We start from the raw sequence: 22117 nt of genomic DNA, 5'->3' as shown, positions 1-22117 counted from the left end.
TGTCTCTGTTGGTATGCCATCGTCTTTGCATCTTAGGTCAGTTATACCGACATTGCCTGCTAGAATTCCCATAATGACAATCAAGGAAAAATAAAAAAAAAAAAAAAAAAAAAAAATAGAAATATCACAAATGATTGAAGCAGGTTTTAAAACAACGTGACTTGACCCAATTTCAAGCAAATCCTCGTAAACAATAAAACAAAGAAAGTGAGGACAAAAGACAGAGGAATGAGAAAGGATGGAAAGAACGCTACGTGGAATATGGACCAAGAAAATGCTAAAAATGCCATTAGTATAATGTGTTCATCTTTGGAGGTATATCAGTACAGCGTTTTATCGGAGAGGTACTAGGCGTAGATCAGGGGGAGTGTATATGACACGCGCCAAGAGATATTTTAAGGATCTTTTATATAGTATTTCATAAAGCATTATTCAAGTAAATGTCCTTCCAAAGATAGAGAAAATTCAAGATACTCCAAATTTCTTTGTCCCAGGTTTAAGTGGCTATCAACCCAAGAAAGATATCAATAACCATGAAAAGAGATGTCGCTCGAGCTAACATCGATTTCTACCTGATCATCCTCATCCTTTTACTACAAAACAAACAAAGCAAAGGCTACTTTGTCTATGGAAAGATACAGTGTTATATTTCACGCTTGACCATTCTTCCTATGAGCGACATATAATGTGCCTAATGGGATCTCACTCATTACAACAGTTAGAAAAAGTGTTGGCGAAAACTAGCCATCATGAAGTGGACAAAATTGGTAAAATTATTTCTTGTATTCGGCCAATCAGAACAGAAGATCCCAAAATAAATGTTTGCCAAAGTTTACAAACCATGATAGAGATATCAAACCATAGAATACTTAAGAAATCATCCTATTCATATGGAAGATTGTGGATCATAGTCACAGCTTTATAGGCTGCTATATAATACCCATAGACATGTCTCTCCAAAGATTTACTCATTTGAACGGATATAAAGCACAATCCACGATATTGTCAATTTATATCCATGACAATGTTTCCCCCCTTTTCCTATATTATATACAAAAAAGACAGAGAGGTATGTTTTTGTTTAACTAATTTGTCTATCACGTCTATTTTTGTTTCCTTCCCCTTCTGATTTGATTTGACTCTTACACTCCCTCTTTACCTCCTAGGTTAACTTTAACCTTATAAAGAATTGCAGTTATTAAAACGAAAGAAATGAAATAGTAAAAAGATCAGGTCGCTTATAAACCATTGAAGGAGGCCCTAAAAGATGTATTTGTCTGTCTATGCAGATAGACTGCTTATTTTGTATTAGTTAAAGCCTTCCATCATTTGCCTCTCCCCCTGAATGCCTAAATGTACCAAATTAATCGTCTTGCTCCTGTAACAAATAATGCCTCTTGTCTTTTTGTGCCTCCTATAAACCATCCCCTAACACGATTATAATATCTTTGTGAGATACTGTTTATCTTTCTCTCTCTCTCTTTTTTATACTCCATATATCTGTTTGAAGCATTTATACACTCATTCATTAATAGAAAAACAATATGCTTCTACCTGTAACACTTGCTATCATCCTAGCCCCGTCTATTTATGCTCAGACAAAGACAGCAACACCAACTTCATCAAGCGTTTCTGCAAAGTCGACGGGTAACGATTACACTATGAATAATTATGTAGATGATTCTTATTTATTAGTCATGTGTGGATCAAATGGAAATACGGATACGATATGTTCACCAAAGCCAAACGATACTTGGAAAAACGGAACATGGTATCCGATCACTTGGAATTCGATGTAAGTATTATCTTCGTATACAAACAAAAGGCTAACGTACTTTATAGGTATCCATCCTATGTGTCAGCGGTTAGTTTCCTGATCATAAAGATAAAAAGGAACTATGCTTATTTATATAGACCCTTCTCTTTTCGTTTTTATAGGAGACATTGGATATATATGTGTACTTTATACAAAACTACCAAAAGATCCAAGTGAAGCATTGGTCAGATATCGATCCCTCAGTTGGAACCTTCCCAGTCCTTGTCGATAACAGTTGGAGACTAGATTCCGGTAATCAAACATACGATTGTCTGGTCTACATTATACCGAGTCATGTCAAGCCATTAAAAGAAATGAACAACGTATTCTCAGACTACCCTTCTCCCATCCACATCAACTTAGCGCGTAATGTGTATTTAGGGAAATAACGTTCGAATCAACCTACTGATTTATTTTATGTAGAGGTCGCTCTGGCTTCATCTTCTGTATCACTATCGGCTACCCAACTTGGCACTGCAGCGAGTAGATCGGCTGCTGTAGTTACCCCTACCATTCAAGCATCTGTGACACCATCAGCTGTACTCAACAAAGATCAGCACGCTTTACAACCTTGGGTCATCTCTGCCGCCTCTTTAGCCATCTTGGCTGCTATCGGTGCATGTGTTATTCTATGTTGGGCAATGAGACATGTACGTAAGAAACTACTCGTACACGGTGAAAAAGATCAGCTGGGTAAAAAGAGAAATAGACGTGGTTGATAAGGGGAACTGACCATATATTTCCAGAATCAAGTAATAGCAAGCCATCAGAAGGCAAAGAAAGCTTCTTTAATAATAACGCATCCAGCATGACCATGGTCAATCCGACGATCGCCTCTGTCATCAGTCAAAGCCAGCCAACTAAGCTTCACGAGACAGCCAAATGCGAGCCTTCTTCACCCCTTTATGAAATGAGACCACATTCGAGTGTGTCGCTCTATTCAAAAGAACCTCTCCTGTCTTCTACAGACGCTTTAATGATTGCAGATACATTTAGACAAAGGATGCGGTGCCCTGAATGGCAGCAGCTGCAGCTGCAAAGACAATCTGTTTCAGAAGAAGAGCAAGACAAGGAGGAAGAAAGACGAAGACAGCTAGGTGAAGAGTTACTGAAAAAGGAATTGGAAGCAGAAGGCACCTTGATGAAAAAAGTAGGAAAGCGTTTAGCAAACACCTATCAACCATAAGACTTTTTTTTATTGTATGTTTGTTGTAGTAGTAATAGTAGTAGTACTAGTAGCGATGGTGTAGTGATGATGTTTTAGTAAATAAAAAAAAAAAAGAGCTATTTAAAAGAAGTCTATTAATGACGCATTGGCGGCATGGATGCTGGCACAGGGCGTATGTGTATTTTAGTATCTGTGTTATCACCATAATCCTCTACTGTGATCTCCGGTAGATGTTCAGGTGTATCCCTGTCCTTTGCAAGCACAATATTGAGCTTCTTGGATATCGGTGTTGTTGAAGAAGGAGTGGACGAGTCCAAGTCGAGTTCGTCTTCATCTAGTTCATAATCTGAAACGTCAGCTACGGCTTGAATCAGGTCAGATGCCAGTGTACGTCTATTAGGTGAGTCTTCTTCTATCTGTTCCCAGCCTTCACAGGGAGAACCTGGTGGTGATATCAACATATTACGCCGAAACTGTGGTACATCTAGTGTCGATTGAGTTGTATGCATAGAAAAGTGCTGTCCATAGTAAAACCTTAGTATACGTGAGTTGGTCTCTGAAGTGTCGCCTTTTTTAATAGTTATATCTTTGGGTCCATTCTTCCAGACAACAGTACTTTTGTCTAATTCAGCCTTTGCTTTCATTGCATGTTCAGTTTCTTGGTAAATGACCATGATGCGTCGAAATGTCTTCATTGGTACAAACGTATACAATGGTCCGTAGTAAGCACATGCATCGTGAACAGTAAGCATGGCTTCATCACAACCAAAGAAACAGTCGGGTATATTGGGTATTAATAGTGTGTTTGTCGCAATAGATTCTGCTGTATTAAAATGGTTCATTTTTTTTATGCAAAAGAAAAAAAAAAAAAAAAAAGAAAGAGGTATGCTTTCACGTGTAGCAGTAATATTTATGTTTATATGTTTGTGGTTGTGTTTTTGCGCGCTTTAAGATTTATTTACAACTTTTCAAGAGCTTCTCTATGTTATTTATTCCACATCGATACCAGTGGCTGAAGCAGCAGCTTCTTCGGGAGTTTCAGTATGTTGGGATGACATTGCCTTTTGCTACACATCACGTATAAGTATATATATGTATACATTATCCATTTTCATATACCTCAATAGCCAATATAGTAGTAATAGTTTGGAATACAGGTTCAGGGATAGTCTTTTGATAGATAGTAAGCAGCTCTCCAGGAGCAGGGTATACCTTGAGTGCCTTGTAAAAGGGCAAAACTGCTTCATCATAATAGGTAGGGCCTATACAACTAATCGTCAGCCTTTCATTATCCTTTGCTATTATTTTATATATAACCTTGTCCACACAATGTCTCTCCAACTGTTACTTGTTCCATAAAGTACTTTTCTTTAGCTTCAGGTGTTGTTGGATAACTTTCTCGAGCAGATTCGACAATGACTCTTTCAAATAACTTCAGTTTAGATTCCTTTGACTCATTCTCTGCTTCCTTGGCTGCTTTAGCTGCTTGCTTACGTTCACGCTCTAGAAAGTATTGTCTTAGCAACAGCGCTATATGTCATATGTATATATATATATATATATCTTACTTAATTGTTTTCTAAATTGAGGGTCATTGCGTCTCTTGTAATCAAAATAGAACATGTATCCAATACCAACAGTAAGGATACCGGTGACAGTAGCTATAGCAATAGTCGAATTCTTCATTTCTATAAGAGAAAAGTGAGTATTACTATTTTTTTTTTTTATTCCAAAGAAAGTAGTGGCCAGGGTCTCAAACGAAGTCGAGTCACACGAAGCCTCAATGTCATTTGCTTGGACTTTAGCTTTAATCAAGATGGAATAAGTGAAATAGTATGACATCAATCATATTTCTTTGGTTATCCAAATTTATAAGCAAATCCTCCCTTTGTAATTTTCGAGATTATTGTAAAGAGAGGTCATAGTTCACTTGATTATTTCAAATTTTGAACATGACATTTAACAACAAAAACGACGCGTCAATGACTTGAATTCAAGAATTTACTGTGTCAAACGATTTGATTTCATGTATGAAGAAGTTTATTTACTTTTTACTTTAGTAAATAAACAATCATTTAATGTAAGTGGGCATTGTTTACTTTAACCAATAAAAAGTCTGTATGCATTCACAATAAGCTAGAATAAAAAGATTTACCGCATAAACATACACAAAATTAAAGCGTGTGGTTTATACGCAACACATTATTTGATAGGGTTACATCATACATAAAGTTTTCTTCTTAGGATTGAACACATGCTAGGACTTTGATAATTATGACGTATTGATGTCATTCAGAAACGCATGAATGAATACTGTACATATAAAGGAGCACTTTTTTTTTTTCCTTCTTACATTAAATTTATTGAATTCACTCTTACAGTATATAGAATGAACCGTACCAAACAATTAGCTACCAAGATCTATCGTTCCCCCGTCGTATGCTCAAAAAATATTATAAATCAGAGATGTATGTCTGCATTCTCTCATATGTCAGATAACGATCCTGAAACACTCGAACGAGAAAAGCAAAAGCATCTTAGCAAAAAGGAAAAGGAATGGAATGAAAAATTAGCTTCTACAAGTGAAGCCAATGTAAGTGCAATGATCTAGTTAAAAGGAGTCCAACTTAACATCATCATTTAGGTCAAGGCTGATAAAGAGCAAGATATTCCTATCCAAGAATTGCAGAATAAGACTGTGGACCATCATGCAAAGAACCGTACTGATAAAGAAAGTTTGTAAATTATGTATTCTTATGTGTGAATAAAACCTGTGTATAAATTCAATGCATTGAATGTTGTGGGCTTTTTATGCGTAAATACATTCAGCTGTGCAACAACATAATAGTTGAGGCCAACTAAAGTAGTACACGAGTCAAAAGGGATACATGTAAAGAATTAAGACAAGGGTGTAGACATCGGACGATCCCTCTCAAAGGCTCCATCAACGTCATTTTATGCTGAAGTTTAAAGTAGACGGAACTATGGATGATATCATACACCAAATGATCTACAAAAGAAAGCAATTGATGGATAAAATATTTATTACTATTACTGCTATTATTATTATAATACAAAGTTATAAGGACCCTAGTTCATCATCAGTTGATACTTCTTTTATAAACGGATGTCTCAAAAGCTCATCAGCTGGAGGTCGCTCTTCGTGGTTTCTAAGAGACAGGGGAGAAGATTAGCTTCTATTTTACAATAAAGAAGTAAACTTACAGTTGAAAGGTGCATCTTAAAAAGTCCTGTGCATCTTCACTCAGGTTTGGAGGTATATTCGGTGCCATGTAGCTACCAATCTATATAACAAGGTATGCATTAGTATTAAAGCAAAGAAAAAAGAAGGGCATGTATACCTGAAATATGGCTTGCATTTGTGAATATTCGGGAAAGGGATGATCACCTGTAAACATTTCCACGACCATACAGCCTAATGACCAGATATCTGCTTTACGTGTATAGTGCGTTTGTTTGACGACCTCCGGTGCCATCCAATAAATTGATCCTTGCAAACTAGGTCTGTGTGCAGCAGATGGAGGCTGTCCCTGCAAAATGATATTTTCCTCTACCTTTTTCGATATTCCAAAATCAGTGATCTTTACACCGCCCTTGTTATCCACTACATAAAAAGTTATTCAAAGTCGCTTTGTTCGAGTTTTTGGTTTTACCTAAGACATTGGCACCTTTAATGTCACGATGAACAATATCTTTATTATGTAAATAATTCAACCCTTTCAATATTTGCCTGACAAAGCTCTTCACCAACGGCTCTTGAAATGCGCCATAACTAGCCAGCAATCCGGCGACTGAACCTCCAGGGACATACTCTAAAAAGATACTAAAGTAAGAATTATCTATCCGTGAGCCTAAATATTGGACAATGTTCTCGTGCTCCAGTTCTTTCAGCAGCTCAATCTCTCTTTGTAATGCCTCGACCATTGAGCGTTTACGTTCCTCTGTAGCTGAATTTTCGACAGGCAGCTCGACTTGTTTGACTGCCATGAGCTCACCGCTGAGAGGATTAAGGCCCAAATAGACATCGCCAAAGGTGCCGCGACCGATGAGTGAACCTTTCATCCATGTATCTGGCAAAACTTTGGCTGGCTTAGGCTGGGATTCCTTCACTGTCAGGACAGGGGCGACATCTTCGGGCTTTTCATCCGCCTTAAGCTTTGTCGGAACTACGGGCGATCGTTTTTGATTGTCAACAATAGAATGAAAGTCGGGTATATTCAGGCTGTTTGTATCCATGGTACTTTCATCATCTATAGTTACTACATCGTCATTGTCATCATCATCATCATTTTCTTCTAAAAACTTGTCCAAATCGACGCCCAGAACTGAAACTAGTTCAGGCAGTACGCTGTTTCGGTAACCTCGAGGCTCAGTACGGCAAAGTGAAGAGTTGCGCCGAATCATGGATAAACGTTGCGCCTTGATACCTGCTGTCTCTAATACCTCTCGATTGTGATTGGGAAAAAAGGAAGGAAGGTTGGAGGAGATCACTTCAGAAGGTGGTCGTTCGCCAAAGAATTGACGACGAGGTTTAGTTGTGTTATTTGAGCTAGTGCTGCTGTGATTATTTAGTTGTGAGCGGTGTGTGACGATGCTTGCACTGCTCTGATTTGACCATGAGTGGAGCAAGCTATCACTACTCGGCTGAAACTGTCTTCGGTTGATCGTTCCTTTTCTTTTAAACTCTTCATGTGTAGGATACATGTGTCTTTTTCGTAAAATCAGTCTTTCCTTTTCAGGGCGATCTGTTGATTTACAGATATCGACTAACTCCTGATCTGACAGTGCTCGAGCTAATGCTAACAGTAAGCGATCAAGCTTTCTCTCTCTCTTTATATATATTTACCTTCTCCATTTGTACTTGAACCAACAAATATACAAAAGTTATCCGCATTTGATTCATCGATGCCAAATTTATGCAATACCTTGGCCATAATCACCTTGGAATCATATGCATTAAGCACATTTACTATACGTGTTTGACCATCCTCTCCAAACACTTTAACACAGGTCTGCTTCACCTTTTCCATCGACATGATACCTCCTTCTAGAGAGTTTCGCTATTATATAGTTTAGTCTTTGCTTTTTGTTTATTATATATGTCCTACTTTTTGAATTGTCTTGGGACTCGAAGGGTCTGTTGGTGGAGGAGGAGGTGGAGTCTGTACGTTACTGTTTGCTGAAGTATTTGACGTTGTGCTTTTTTGCGATTTCTTTGAATCAGATCTCCCCAAGAACCGAGAAAATGAGTTGGACCTGTTCAATAGACTCTTTGAGCCACTACTTGTTTCAGCTGACTTTGATGATTTTGTTGTTGCAAACATGTCTTCATGTTTACCATCCGGAGGCGGTGTTGATACCACTGGCTACACATATATAAGTTTTCTCCCCTTTTTTTCGTTTGCAATTCTTTCTTTTTTTTTTTTTCTTTGTTTACCCTTGTAGTTGACCTTGCTGCTAATGAAGCAGCAAGATAGCAGTCTTGTCTTAGTGCTTTGATGGCTGTTGTGAGTCGAACTCTTTCTCCAACTGTCTTTATGTCCATTGCTTTTAATGCCTCATAATCCAAATCGAGTAAGACTGAACCCGTAATGTTGTGTTCTATACAGCTCTTTTATATAAGACATGTTTTGCTTTATTCCATTCTTTTTTTTTTTACCAATAAATATTGGACCATATCGACCCAGGGATTGACTCTGTAACCAGTCTGATACTTTATTTTCAGGCCAAGTTTTGACTTCATCAAGTAGATTTCGCTTATATTGAAATTCTGAATAAGAAGGTGATGTTGGTGAGTGTTTCAGTTGCCTTGAAGAAGGAGAGTTTGGTATTGACATGATGAAGTGAATTTATAAAAAAAATTTTATTACTCATTGTTTCTTTTACTCTTTTTCTCTGTTTGATTTTTATTGTTTTCATCATTATTACACAACTGTGTAATAGACATCGCTTGACTCATTATTGAAAAAAAAAAGAAAAGGAAAAAAAAATTCAGCTCGTCCCCCTTTTGTTCACCTTAAACAAGTTTTTATTTAATAAATGAATCGATTTGCCTGTTCCACTTGTTCTAAAAAGCTTCTTGAGTTATGTATATAGTTGCCTCCTAATACAATTCTGACACCAGGCGCTGAATCATTTAATTGAGCTATATATCGTGCTTCCTCATAGGTTGCGCCTCCACATATAAACACAATTATGTCCTGAGGTCTACAGATAATATTAGAGTTTTTCTGGGCATTAATTTTTAATTTGAGGTTACCTTTCACGAGCCACTTGTAGGTTGCCTTGAATGAACGGATATTCATTCTCTTTAAGTCGTGCCTTGATCAGTAAATCCAATATGTCTGCCAAGAAAGGTGTATGTTGTGTATACACGTTTTCAACCCCTTTTAATCCCTTTAAGGCACTTTTACCCCTTGATAACAAGGATTGATTACTAAACAAATCACCCTGCCTTCGTTTTTCTCCGGCATAGTGTAGTAAGGCAGGAATGAGCTAAGCAAATAAGTACACTAGAGTTTTATGTACAACAATAAAACTTACAGCGCTTTTTCTATCACTCACACCGACACTGTCCAATAGATCGGCCATGGCCGTAATCCTATTAGCACCCGTCGTCTCATATCTCAAGACATACAACAGAGCCAGACGTACTTTGGCTTCCTCGGGTACACGAGGATCTGACAATAACTTTTGTACACTATCCAAATCACTTCCATGGTTTCCATTACATGCAATGCTTTGTTCTGTCTCACTCACTTCCAGTAAATGATCTTGAGAGACTCGTCTGCTCAATTCACTGACCAAGGCGACATGTTTCGACACGTTACTCGAAAGCTTTCTAAATTCTGGATATTCTTCAACAAAACGCTTCATATCCGCAATCGTCTCAATATTCATATTGGATTTTGTCTTGGTTTGATATTCGTCAACATACTGCTTGATCGTAGCACCTAAATCACCCAAGTTGAAATACATTGACTTTTTGAAAAATGGATCCTGATCTGGGGATAATACAATTTCCTAAAACAAGAAGGGGATGACTCTGGTTTGTTTTTAATTCATCACCACAACAAAGATGCGACCCTCTTTCTTACCTTCAACTCATTCTTTACTTCAGGCACATTCGACATGTCTACTCTACCATGATGGATACCAATCAATTCATGTACCATGGCTTGGTATGTCCACTGGGTCAATAATGGCGTGACAGGATCATTTCTTCTGTCCAAAATGAGCATGATAGGCGGTGTATCAGGTCTTCTGAAATCAAACAGTTGACCCTCTTGTTGTATCGTACGTTGTAATTCCTCTGCCAACGTCTTGGCCATTTCACTTGCTCCCTGATATCGTATCAGAGGTCTCTTTTTCAAACTGAGAAGAACAGCAGAAAGCTGAGCAACGGTCTGATTGAGTACGTCTGGTTGCCAACTGGTGACACTATTACCAAATAGCTGATGAGGATCTTGTCCGAGCGAAAATAGATCCGGATTGATGGCAAGGTAGTCACCAAAATACTCTTGTACCTCTCTAATCACTTCATGTTCGTCCACTTCGGCAAGTTGTTCAATATCTGCTTTTCGTATCGTATTGCTAAAGTCTTTAAGGAATAAGACACTAGTGTGTTCTTACTAATAATGAAACTTACATAAATAGTAATCACCATAGGCGGGTTCTCGTAGTTCGGCAACGAGGTAATGTAACGCTTCTCTGGTTGGTCTTAGAAAACAGATACATTTCAAATGTTTGAGTCTGTCTCTATTTCTATTATCAATTCTATCAATCAAGTAGCATTCCTTTGTCAATAGAGCTGATTGGGTTGTTACAAGTGAAATGATGGGTGTCTGTTCATTTAAGTTAATATGCTGTCACCCCCTTATTCTATTTTAAACTTACTGTCTCAGTATCAAGTAAGAGTGCCTTCATTCCAGGTACATCTTCAATCATTTTATTAGCATAATGCTGTATTGCCTTGATGACATCCATTCTTTTATTTATTTATACAAATAGGAAAAAAGAAATAAGGGCATGTGACGCATAAGACTTAAATAGATTTTGTGGCCGTTAAAGGGTTCCTGTGAGGGATTGGTATCATGGAGTTCGTACGTCCATTGTTCTTTTTGTATGCTTTTGGAGATGAGGGGATATAAGATGCTGAATGAATAGAAGATGATGGCTTGGAGTCCTTTGAGACCTGTTGTCTTTTGGGCTGCTTATCTAAGGGCATAGACTGAGATGAAGTTGGACACATGACGCGTGGCTTTTGAGGCTGTTGTTGTTGTTGTTGTTGCTTCTTTACCATGGAGCCTAAACTGCCTACGGAAGCAGGCCTTGCATTCTTTATACGCTTTATGTTGGTGGTGATCGTAGTAGTAGACGTAGAGGGTTCCGTGTTTAAGAAACCAAAGAAGGTTTGGTTTGCTTCTCTGTCAGCAATTTCTTCCAACTGTCGATACATGCGAAAAGAATAGTGAGATATGACGTGTGGATCTATAGGATGATTAACTTACTAAAGTGTCAAGATATCTCTTTCCACCAAACATGACAGGTTTACCAGCCAGTTTTTCAAACTCTTGAATAGCCTTTATAAGAGAACGATCCAGCTGTAACAGACGAGGCAAACACGTGTTTCTCCATTTCTCTTCTTCTAATAACTGAAATGAAGCTTGAAATAGGCGCTTTGGATCACTTGCTTTCTTTTCAAAGTCAATCATCTTTTGAATCAAATCTTTTCTTTCCTTCATAAGCACAAGTAAGGCCTGTCCTTTGGGAACCATGGATCGAAGGTATCTGATATGTTTGTCTACAGTGAATTTTATTTCTTGTTTGGTATCTATTGTCAAAGTGAGTAAGCGCCTCCTCAATACACCTTATATATTACTTTTCTTATAAAGAGACGCAATGAATTCGTCTCTTTCTAATCTCGAAACCAAGCAAGAATCCCATAGAGACTCCAGTTGATCCTTGAACTGTAAAATGTATCTTTCGAATGCTCTCTTGATAAATGGATCCAAATTGTTGACGATATCCTTCAACTAGTACACAAGATAAGCATAATGTACTTTATATATATATATTTCCAAACATTTACCTTGACCATATCACTGGTACCAAGCTTTGTCGGTAAGATCGGCCTCTCCAAGATCGGTACCTGTAGTTCCTCCCAGACTGCCTTTATTTTAGTAATCGACTTGGTGTAGATGATCAATCTTGATTTAAAAATAGTTTCCAAGTTTTGCTTCATTGTGCGTAATTGATTCAAGTTGTTTTGAGATAATTTCATTAATGACTTGTGAAAATATTCTGTATCTTGTATTATCATCGTCATTGGCGCAACTGTCGCTATGGTATCAGGAGGAAGAGGAAAGTGCTGAAACAATGCATCCAAGGACACCTCCAAGGCATCATTGGTATTGACAGTATGATCTAAAATATTCCAATAATACTGAATAGCCCTGACTAATAATTCAAACTCTTTGCTACGTTGAGCCTATGTTGTAATGATGGGTGTCTTTGTTTCTATTGTTTCTTTTGTTTCTTCATACCTTCAATTCACGCAAGTCACGCAAATCACAGCTTATCTAATGTATATAAACAAAAAGGTTAAAATCTAAACTGACTAGATAACAATAAAAAAACATTAATTGCTTTTTTTTTTTTTTTTACCATTTGCACGTTAGCCCATGAAAGATCGCTATCATCATACTCCTAAAAAAATATAAAAAAATAAAAGAGATTACTATGACAACAAGCATGATCTGTTAGTTCTCCCTACTTTTAAATGTAGATCAAGTTCCTTTGATAATTGTTCTATCTCTGGTAACCATTTTTTTAAATGGTATTGTCTAGTGATGATTTCCTATATTGTGTAAATAAACAACATTCCAATGAGATACTTCTTATGATATAGCTTATTTATATTTGTATACATTGTTTAATTTATTGTTCAATTCTAGTAGTAATCTATGTTTTGGTACTGTTGGTATGGTAACATCCACCTGTAACGTGTCTTCGGCCGAGACACCCAATTGAATGGATGCATCTTCGATACTTGACTATGAATAAAGTGATAAATACATTACATTAATAAATTCTTTTCAATTTACTGCTAGATCTTCAATATCGGCCACAAGGTATAATTTTTGTTTTTTTTCTAATTTAATCAAGCATTCGAGTTCCTGAATAACATTCTACAACAAAAGTATTACACACATCAAATCAACCCTTTAAAAGATTTAGCTTTACATAAAGTTTTGTGTTTATTGTACATGGATCCACTTCTAATGATCGCCAAAGATGAAATAAAGTAGACAAATGTGAATAAAGAATATCCATTGTGTTGTATTTACAAAAGAAAAAAAAAGAAGAAAAGAAAGAGTTATATCATATTTAATTTATTGTCATAAAAAAGTCCCATTTTTTGTGATACACTCCTTCCCCCCTCCTATTTTTGAAACGCTATAAACACATGCAGGGTATCATAATAATAACAATAATATTAAGAGATTAAATGATGAATCCATTCTCCAAGGTCTTTTATAGACACATTCTGATATTGTTCTAGCAGTTTTTGCTTTTCTATTAAATTCATCTGTGTATACAGCTTAAGTATATCACCATCCAGATAATTATCATTGGTACGCGTTATTTTATGCTTTGGTTTATATGTTCGCCACAGACTATGGTCCAAATTTCCAACGTTGGGCAAGATCTTTAATATACCATCCTGTATACTCTTGAAAAATTCAAAGCTTTCTTTGGATATACTCTTAACTGTACCAATAGATCCATTTACTGTAACAAATGTAAATTCTGAACCATAGCGTGCAACAACAGGAATATTGTCTTGAACAGAGGTAATATCTCGTAATATGTCTATTATTTATAAATAACACATCTTCAACACAGGCTTTTGTTTACCTTTTCTAAATCGATTGACCAGTGTTCCTAGGTGATATCCACCTTCTAATTCCAGTTTGGCCAAGCCCCTACCATTTTGTGGGCTTGGTTTGACCATCGTAAATAAGTTTTGTCTATCATCTGCGCCGATCATCACATCTTCATTTATAAATTTAACAGCAGTTATCCATACTTGCTTATTATCTGTCGCTAATAAATCGAGTCCAAGTGCATCTGGGTTGTTGTTGACCTTGAGCACTGACATGGATTCCATCAGATCACCTACTAGCAAGAGATCCTTTTGGCTGTCCATGTCCAATGCGACCACGTTATGATGCAGTAAAAATTTAAATTCTATCCTTTCTCCTTTTAATAAATCAGGTTGTAATTTACAAAGTCCATATAGCTATTAAAAAAAGTTAATGCATCTGTGATGCGTTTATGTTCCTTACCTTTCCATCCACAGCAGCAATCACCGTATTTTCTACTGCCTCCATACGATAGATAACGCCAGGCATATCAATTGTATCAAGCAGTTCACATTTAAAGACATCTATTGTAAATGCTAATATGCGTCCACTGTTGTTGTTTGGATCCAACTGGTTCTCAATCAAGGTACCAACAAATAAATACTCTTTGTCCGGATATTCTTTAAACCGTGCTACACACATGGACTCGACTATTTCATTATTTGCCAATTCATATGTGTCAAGCACTAATGAAGACTGTAAGTAGACCTTGATTACAGAAAAAAAATGAACCTTACCTTGGAAGGTCTGTGCGTCCAGTATTCTAACTTTCCCCGCTCTGTCCATAACATTTTTGTTGGTGTCACGTACATAGGTTGAACTACCTACTGCCAATGCCTTTGTTCTTGACAAATACTCAACACGAAGAGGCATCTCTCCAGGAATATCGTATTTTGTATGTTGAAGCCTTGAAACGACATCTGTTTTTCCAAACAGTAATTGATGGTCTGTCATTAATGCAAGTATATCATTGAATGCTGTCAGAGTATAAATATTCTGAAACGTGTGAAGCGTGAGTAAAACATTGCCTTGCTGCTTTGTTTTTTTTTTTTTTTTTACCGTTAAATTAACTGAATAAACAAACAAGGTCTGATTGAAGCTTGAAATCACGGAAGGTTTCTGTCCAGCAACAAATATTTTTTGCTCTCCTTGATGCTGATAAGGGTACATCCCTGTACAGTATGTACTTACCATCATCTGTCGCTCGTCATATACCATGATGCGTTCGGATCCCAAGTGCTTTATACAGTAGCTCAGTATTTGTCCGTCGCCTGTTGATATATTATCTACCACATGTGTCTCATCAAATGCGTCACAAAGAACGTACCTAGCATCACCATCAGATACAATAAGCCTTCCATAAAGACAATCAAAACATCTTTTGGACTTGCAGTAATAGGTGCATTTACATATTCATAGATCGTCTGTAATTCGGGTAATTGTAGTAGGCGTACGTTGGATCCAGATCCGAAAGTGCCAATCACGACATAGTTGTTGTCTGTTCCATTTTCTTTACATGTGCTGATGCTCATACATGAAGTATCTCTCACTTGCGTTGTACTAGAGTAGAGAACAGCTGTAAGTAATAATAGGTTGTCTATTGCATATATGCAAGTACCTCCTTTCCATAAAAGTGTTAAATACAATTTCCAAGTAAACAATAACGTCATCCTCGTAACAAACAAGGCAATGAGATTCTTTAAGCTTGGCCATTGAAATACTCTTATTTCCTGGTGGTTTCCATTCAGCAAGTAGTGTTCCGTGTTCATCCTTGGTCATCAAACGAGCCGATGAAGGCGTAATTTGCACGATATGGTCATTCCACAGCCCAGAAGCCAGTGTTGTTTCGTTTGTACAAAGGGCAGAATATGAGGCGTATTCCATAAATTGATTGTCTGCATCCCTCAGTGGCTTTAACAAGATGGTCTCAAGCGCAGTAGTGATCAAGAGTGAATCTGATTGCCTAACATAATAATCCAAATGAGTTATGGCGAGTAATCGTACATATAGTATATCTTCTTACTCTTCTAACTTCAATGGCCACATGTTATACACTAGTGGAAAATCGAGCACAGCTTGCTTAATGAATCCTATGCCATTCTCCACTATCCTTATACTTGCATCGTTATCCACTCCAGAGCAACAAGCCATAGTTTGCTATATCGATATGAATTATATGTTTACAAATCGAAAGATGTAGCTTACCTTTCCTTGTTCATTATAATCAAATAAGCAGAAATCTACAATGGGCCCCAGACAGGAATAACTTGCGAGGACACGAATACTGTACTTTGACGGTGTTGCCGCGTCGACCAACTGAATTAAGCATGAATCTCCATGAGTTGATCCAATATAAAACATGTAATTGCCAAGGTCGATGATACAATTGGGTCGAGCTACCTTTTTTGGATTTAGCCTCTACACCTCCCGTTTTCTACACTAGGCTGTCTTACCTGTCCAATAAGAGTACTTGATAAATTGACCACTTTATTGTGACCTGTCTCCAAGATGAACATGTACAGATAACCTTCCGAGTCTCCCAGGAGGAAACGATTTGATCCATCACTGAGATATTCCCATCTAATCAAATACCCTAAGCTTCTTTTTCTTTTATCTACACATCCTACTTACGCTGTAACAAGAACAGGTTCAATGCTAAGCTCTCGCACTGTATTACTGAAAGGATCATAGTACGTGATAACGTATTCGCCAATAGCCAGCATACCACCCAGGGGTGCTGGAACAGTTACGAGAGCATGAGTAGTTGTTTCAACCTTCATTGTCGTATTCTTCTTCTCCACCAACTCTTTTGGCCCCTCACAATATTTGAAGGTTTTGATAGTCTTGAGATCCTCAAGCTCGCCTACGAGCACTGATACAGAAGAAGCTTGTTGGAGTGTGACAACAGACAAAAAATCAAACTCGTTGGTTCTGCACAGAACGATTTAGCGCCTTCTGGATCGTTGAGCACACTGACTGATTTTACCTTATTGGTATCGGCATAAATCTCAATGCTTTGCTATCCCGATTCTTGGTCGTCATCTTGATTGAGCTATCTGGTTTGCCATACGGTATTGCAATCAGGTATCCCGTAAAGGCGCTCACAAAGAGTGTTTCGCTAGAGGTATCGACAGTTACAACAATAGGCTGATCGGTTTCTCTTGCGCTTGTGATGTCCAACATACCACTGAATTCTGTCACGATCGATTGTGTCTTGCTGCTGTAAGTGAGTATAGTGTAGCATTGATGGACTGTCAAGATAAAGAGTGAACATGTTGTCTTATCCTACAAAAGCAAATGAGTTCTACTGTCGACGTTATTGAGCGTGTTGTAGGTTACAGATAATTGAATCACTTGCATGTTACGAATAGTGCCGTAAATGTTGAATTCCATAAATGACTTGATTCCATCCAACATGACAGTGTATACTTCAATGGTGGAGCCCTTACTGCCTCAATAAAAAAAGAAAGGAAAGACTTAGTATACAATGTCATTATAAAGATACACGTTGCTACCAAACGATCAAGTTGTCTTCTCCTGGTTGAATGAACGGACCTTTTGCTGCACAGGTGACAGCAGTAGAAGGACTAATGGTTGTCACGACATGATGTCTATCCATCAAGGTGTCCATTGTGTTTACAAGTAAGAAAAAAAAGAAAAGGATGGAAAAGTCACGAAAAGTAAAGTTTATTTTTTTTTAAAAACAAAAATACACAATTAATGCAAGATAATAAAACTCTTTCTTTATTCCTAAACTTAAAAGTAAGCAAAACCATTAAAAATAAACAAGGCGATGAGAAGGATTCATATCAAGTGTAAGTTGTGCTCATAGACGCTATTGAACTTGCCAACACAGAAATAATATGTCAAGGAGGTTACTTTCCTTGATATATCAAAGCGGTTAGCATGTCAAATGTGCTTTTTAATCGCAATCCAACTGAGTATATTTAATCATTACCCTCCTCCCTTTTTCTATCTTTTTTTTTTTTTTTTTTATAAACTTACTTTATATACAAATGTACAAAAAAAAGCAAAAGAAGAGAAAAAGATGTTTATTGTAAAGTTGTGAAAAGTAGAGAGAGAATTGCTTGGCTCCGATCTATTTCTATTGGCTTAAACCACGAACAAGGTAGTCAACACAGCTCCGACTGCCAAGTAGTAGCCAACACTAATTACTGAGGCAGCACCTTCAAAGTTATCACTATCACTCGATCCTCCTTTACCATTCTTTCCACCTCGAATACCCGACTTTGGATGAGCTACAGCTGCTTTACAAGTAAACGTATTGCCTTTGATAACCCCATTCTTTAGCTTGTTCATCGCGTCACAGGAGAAGGTACTGCTGGATGTCTGAACGTTCAATCCACCACGTATCTACACTCATATTAATCAGCACATATCTATACACTTTCACGTTGGACCTACATCACTAATAGCAGGTAATTGCATTTCGTCAAATCCACCAATGATATCCAGTGTACCATCCACTTGTTGCAGGTTAGCAAAGGCCTGAATAGAGGCCAGCTTGGTGTTTCCGCTTACAGAGAGAGCACCTCCCAAGTGGGATAATTTGGCCATGGAAAGATTATTCAGCTGCATGTTATCTTGGAGCGTGAGTGTTCCTAAAATCTCGGTGACAGATGGCAAGTCGAGTGTTTCAAACGAGTTGGAAATGAATGACATATCGCCTGCAACCTTAACTAAACCATCAAGATTCAAACCGGCTACATTACGGAAAGTAGCTTCACGCATTCCTTGTATTTTAGAAAGCTATTCCCCCCAAAAAAAAAAAAACTTGTCAATGAAAAAAAAGGATATATAAAAACATGTATAAAGACTTACATCTACTTGTAATGCAGGCGAGTTGGCACTGATAAGTACGTTATTCAAAGTGGTCACGTTGGATAAAGCAAATGTCTTCAAGTAAATATTGTTAGAAATGTAAATATCATGGGCCGAGTTCATTTTCAATCCATCCACTCTGGTCACAGTCGTATCCGTGATCGTGATCTTTTCTGCCTCAGTCAAGCCTTTGGGAAACTTGAGCTCGTTCAGCGCAGGATGCACACTGACTTCAAGCGAACGAACAGCATACAACTCTCTCATGTCAAGCGATCCTAAAAGTTTATTGTTGGCAAACTTTAGCTCACCATTAACGCCTTGCAATTTGGGCATGGAGAAGGACTGCAGAGCATCGTTGCTGGTCACAATCAAATCGCCTTCAAGGAGCTCCACGCCATGCAAAGTGAGTGAACCAACACCAGTGTTGTCCACGACGATATTTCCATTATATGTCTTACAGCTACGAGCCTTGTCCATGTCTAGCTGAGTGGTCACCTTGAGCTCTCCTTGACAGGAGGCAGCATTCGTCTGCTGGACCCACAAAAGAATTGTACTAGCCAATAAGCCAAGTGTTGTATTTATCTTCATAGAATATTCACACAGAAAAAAAAAAATGTAAAGAACGTACTTTTCTCTCTTTCTCTCTTTCTTTTATACGCTAAGCGTTCGTTTTAAAATTCCCCAAGAATTCTTCCATGTCTGTTCTTATTATTACTGCTAAGTGTATGTATATAAGTGATATCGGAAATTTTTTGAATGAAACAATATGATCAAACAAGAATAAAACTACAACCCTTTTATTTTTTTGTTACTAAATACAAGGACATGAAAAATGCAAACATATACGTTTATATACAACATATTCTAATAGCCAATACCAGACATAATACCATAGCCTAACGTGAAAATCAAACAGGTACAAATAATGCTTGTGGGAATGCCAGTAATGATAAAATCCTTTGTCGTCACATAAGGTTTTCCGGACGGATCTTCAAGCATGACAGCAGACATGTTGGGATAACCAGATACGGGTAAGCCCATACCGGCCGAACATGCCAAACCAGCACCCATAACAAGCAGATTGGGATGTGGCACGGGCAATTGCTGACCAACTTGTTGGACAATGGGAACAATGATTAGTGCAGCCACGGTGTGCGAGACAAAGGTAGCAAAGACCAGGATGAGGAAACAAAAAATGGCCAAGATGGCAATCACATTCAAATCGGAAATACCGTTCTTGAGTCGAACAGCGATATCTTGCAACAAACCAGACGAGGTCACGGCACTACCAAGTGCCATACCGCCTTGAGCTAATACGACTACAGACCATAAAAAGCTGTTGAGGTCTTCCTTGGTGAGGATGCTTGTGCCAAAAAAGACAAACAGCGGAATGGCTGCAATGACACCTGTATCACCGATATACTCTTCCATCGCAGTTTCAGCACACCAGAGGGCAATAGTGGCAATTGTGATGAGGAGAACAAAGACTTGCTTCCACGTGATGCTTTCCTTGGTCGGCTTGATGGTGTTCAGGTGAGGAGTATCGCTTGCAGGGCGGTACACGAGCAGGAGGAGGGACCAGCAAATAAACATGGAGAGAATGGCGATAGGTAGAGCAGGAGCGAACCAAAGACCCCATCCGGGGTTAGGATTAAGGTACTGAATGGTCACGATGTTCTGGGGAGATGAGATAGGTGATGTCATACCGCCGATGCAACTAGAAAGAGCAATGCCGAGAATCAAACAGGGCGCAACGCGTGATCGGTCAGGCAGAGTACGAAGGATGGGATCAATGAGAGAAAAGCAGAGAACGGGTGTGGCCACATTTGAGATGAACATGCTAAGGAAGCCAGAGACGAACATGATGGCCAATAATACCCATCGAGGACGAGTGCCTGCACGGCTCAGGACATGAGATGCAAATGCTTTGGCAATACCATATTTAGAGAGAGCAGCGGCTAAAGCAAAGCCTCCGAGAAGCATCATGATCGTTCCGCTAAACATGGAGGCAAAGACCGCCTTGGCTGCTGCTTTGGCTGTCATAGAGGAACCATCTGGGTTACGCATGATACCCATTGGCACAATCATAAATGGAATCAAACAAGACGTGGCATACAGCGGAATGGCTTCCGTAGCCCACATGATGGCCGCGAAAATAAGTAGAGCAAAACAATAGTTTTCTTGACGGCTGCCAAAGGTATCAACTAAAAGCAGAACGATAAGGGCCGCAATGGCAACGAGAAAACTGACGAGCTGCCAGATCAAACTGCTGCTGACTCGAAGGTGGGTAAAGGGAATTCTGTATGTCTTGATCAACTTGGGTTCAATTAATTTGGTGTCATGTTTTCTACGTTCTTGGCGGACCATATCTTTCCAAACCGTGTTACGCTCAAACGTGATCTGGTCACGAAGATGGCTTTTCATCTGTCGAAGTGCAATCGTGTGGTTTCCTCCACAGAATGTATTGGCAAATATATCTTCAACCCGGGAAAGCTGACCACGAAGGGTTTCCATCGTCTGAGGCATAAACGGTCGACTGTCCATGACCATCTTGTTCAAGTACTGTGGTCTCAAATTGCGTTCGAGCACTTTATCGTATTTCTTTAAAATCTTTTCAAAGGCCGTACGATTCAATTCAAGATAGGATTCGAGTTCAGAAAGAGAAATGTATAAAAGAATAAGCTGTGATCGTACATCAGAGAGGTGCTGTACAAGTACATCATCTTCTCGGTTATCCACAGACATGCGGGATTCCATTGACAGACGAGATTCACGACGGGAGGTTCGTGAGGTTCGTGAGGCTATTGAGGCTCTTGAGAACCGAGAGGGTTTTCGAGTTATTGTATAATCCTTTTCCTGAGTAGATGCTCTACTGTTGGGTGCGTTATATGTAGAGTCCAAGTCTTCTAGGGGTGTAACACTTTGTTTCTTTGGATAGTCATATCCTCTCTCTCCGTTGATTTCTGATTCCAATTGATCGAGTATTTGATATAGCTCGGATTCCTTTTGTGTATAAAAATCAAACACTTTTTCAAGTTGAAGGTCAAGTGCATTTAAAAATCTGTGCTCGCCATTTTCTTTATGTTCAATAATCTTCTCAGGATCAGTATTATTGTTGATATCATCCACATGCTCTTTTTCTAATTGAAATATCAACTTTTTCAGTGATTCATAGCTACATAGCAACTAATAAGCATTTCTTCTATTTATGGATATATGTGACAACACAACAATACCTAACGTATTTGTCCAGCCATTCTGGCACTGCATTCAGTTGCAACGTATGCGCAAACTTCATACTTTGACTGATGAAAGGAAAAGAAAAAAAGTTTTTTTTTTTTT

General features: G+C 38.2%; 10 protein-coding genes across 10 annotated transcripts; 2 read left to right on the top strand and 8 right to left on the bottom strand.

The window, feature by feature from the left end:
- The first annotated feature begins 1856 nt into the window (after positions 1-1856).
- On the top strand, positions 1857-3060 carry RHIMIDRAFT_127306 (uncharacterized protein). Its single transcript, XM_023605489.1, has 3 exons — positions 1857-2182; positions 2240-2509; positions 2563-3060. Exons 1-3 carry the CDS (start codon positions 2131-2133, stop codon positions 3000-3002), a joined length of 762 nt encoding a protein of 253 aa, XP_023466696.1. The 5' UTR covers positions 1857-2130; the 3' UTR covers positions 3003-3060.
- On the bottom strand, positions 2828-3832 carry RHIMIDRAFT_127310 (uncharacterized protein). Its single transcript, XM_023605490.1, has one exon. It carries the CDS (start codon positions 3824-3826, stop codon positions 3119-3121), a length of 708 nt encoding a protein of 235 aa, XP_023466695.1. The 5' UTR covers positions 3827-3832; the 3' UTR covers positions 2828-3118.
- A 36-nt stretch (positions 3833-3868) lies between these two features.
- Positions 3869-4872, bottom strand: RHIMIDRAFT_281087 (protein import receptor MAS20). The gene is made up of 3 exons (XM_023612966.1): positions 4553-4872; positions 4302-4487; positions 3869-4246 (listed from the first exon to the last, which is right to left on the bottom strand). Exons 1-3 carry the CDS (start codon positions 4668-4670, stop codon positions 4086-4088), a joined length of 465 nt encoding a protein of 154 aa, XP_023466694.1. The 5' UTR covers positions 4671-4872; the 3' UTR covers positions 3869-4085.
- A 600-nt stretch (positions 4873-5472) lies between these two features.
- On the top strand, positions 5473-5727 carry RHIMIDRAFT_237013 (uncharacterized protein; the record flags this gene model as incomplete). Its single annotated transcript, XM_023608673.1, has 2 exons — positions 5473-5577; positions 5629-5727. The coding sequence occupies 2 exons, from the start codon at positions 5473-5475 to the stop codon at positions 5725-5727; spliced, it is 204 nt and encodes a 67-aa protein (XP_023466693.1).
- A 336-nt stretch (positions 5728-6063) lies between these two features.
- Positions 6064-8842, bottom strand: RHIMIDRAFT_237012 (Pkinase-domain-containing protein; the record flags this gene model as incomplete). Its single annotated transcript, XM_023608672.1, has 8 exons — positions 6064-6154; positions 6210-6289; positions 6347-6609; positions 6659-7798; positions 7852-8065; positions 8114-8371; positions 8443-8606; positions 8665-8842. The coding sequence occupies 8 exons, from the start codon at positions 8840-8842 to the stop codon at positions 6064-6066; spliced, it is 2388 nt and encodes a 795-aa protein (XP_023466692.1).
- A 129-nt stretch (positions 8843-8971) lies between these two features.
- Positions 8972-11272, bottom strand: RHIMIDRAFT_281081 (Sec1-like protein). Its single transcript, XM_023612965.1, has 6 exons — positions 10902-11272; positions 10654-10849; positions 10103-10605; positions 9549-10028; positions 9265-9500; positions 8972-9212 (listed from the first exon to the last, which is right to left on the bottom strand). The coding sequence occupies exons 1-6, from the start codon at positions 10989-10991 to the stop codon at positions 9038-9040; spliced, it is 1680 nt and encodes a 559-aa protein (XP_023466691.1). The 5' UTR covers positions 10992-11272; the 3' UTR covers positions 8972-9037.
- On the bottom strand, positions 10645-12828 carry RHIMIDRAFT_127229 (uncharacterized protein). Its single transcript, XM_023605488.1, has 8 exons — positions 12781-12828; positions 12672-12713; positions 12551-12586; positions 12097-12495; positions 11887-12040; positions 11516-11838; positions 10902-11451; positions 10645-10849 (listed from the first exon to the last, which is right to left on the bottom strand). Exons 2-7 carry the CDS (start codon positions 12672-12674, stop codon positions 11050-11052), a joined length of 1317 nt encoding a protein of 438 aa, XP_023466690.1. The 5' UTR covers positions 12675-12713; positions 12781-12828; the 3' UTR covers positions 10645-10849; positions 10902-11049.
- Positions 12829-13503: 675 nt separating this feature from the next.
- RHIMIDRAFT_237009 (uncharacterized protein) lies at positions 13504-17564 on the bottom strand (the record flags this gene model as incomplete). Its single annotated transcript, XM_023608671.1, has 14 exons — positions 13504-13880; positions 13926-14310; positions 14357-14619; positions 14671-14929; positions 14993-15204; positions 15261-15493; positions 15552-15896; positions 15957-16090; positions 16139-16333; positions 16387-16513; positions 16565-16864; positions 16920-17218; positions 17273-17381; positions 17449-17564. 14 exons carry the CDS (start codon positions 17562-17564, stop codon positions 13504-13506), a joined length of 3354 nt encoding a protein of 1117 aa, XP_023466689.1.
- A 373-nt stretch (positions 17565-17937) lies between these two features.
- On the bottom strand, positions 17938-19412 carry RHIMIDRAFT_281023 (uncharacterized protein). Its single transcript, XM_023612964.1, has 3 exons — positions 18776-19412; positions 18359-18703; positions 17938-18307 (listed from the first exon to the last, which is right to left on the bottom strand). Exons 1-3 carry the CDS (start codon positions 19361-19363, stop codon positions 18047-18049), a joined length of 1194 nt encoding a protein of 397 aa, XP_023466688.1. The 5' UTR covers positions 19364-19412; the 3' UTR covers positions 17938-18046.
- Positions 19413-19639: 227 nt separating this feature from the next.
- RHIMIDRAFT_226087 (SPX-domain-containing protein) lies at positions 19640-22079 on the bottom strand (the record flags this gene model as incomplete). Its single annotated transcript, XM_023607550.1, has 2 exons — positions 22012-22079; positions 19640-21950 (listed from the first exon to the last, which is right to left on the bottom strand). The coding sequence occupies exons 1-2, from the start codon at positions 22071-22073 to the stop codon at positions 19640-19642; spliced, it is 2373 nt and encodes a 790-aa protein (XP_023466687.1). The 5' UTR covers positions 22074-22079.
- Between the last annotated feature and the right edge of the window lie 38 nt (positions 22080-22117).

This window comes from Rhizopus microsporus (assembly GCF_002708625.1).
Source record: "Rhizopus microsporus ATCC 52813 unplaced genomic scaffold scaffold_7, whole genome shotgun sequence".
Lineage (NCBI taxonomy): Eukaryota > Fungi > Mucoromycota > Mucoromycetes > Mucorales > Rhizopodaceae > Rhizopus > Rhizopus microsporus.
The sequence above is the reverse complement of the archived record's forward strand: the minus strand, read 5'-3'. Positions and strand labels throughout refer to the sequence as shown.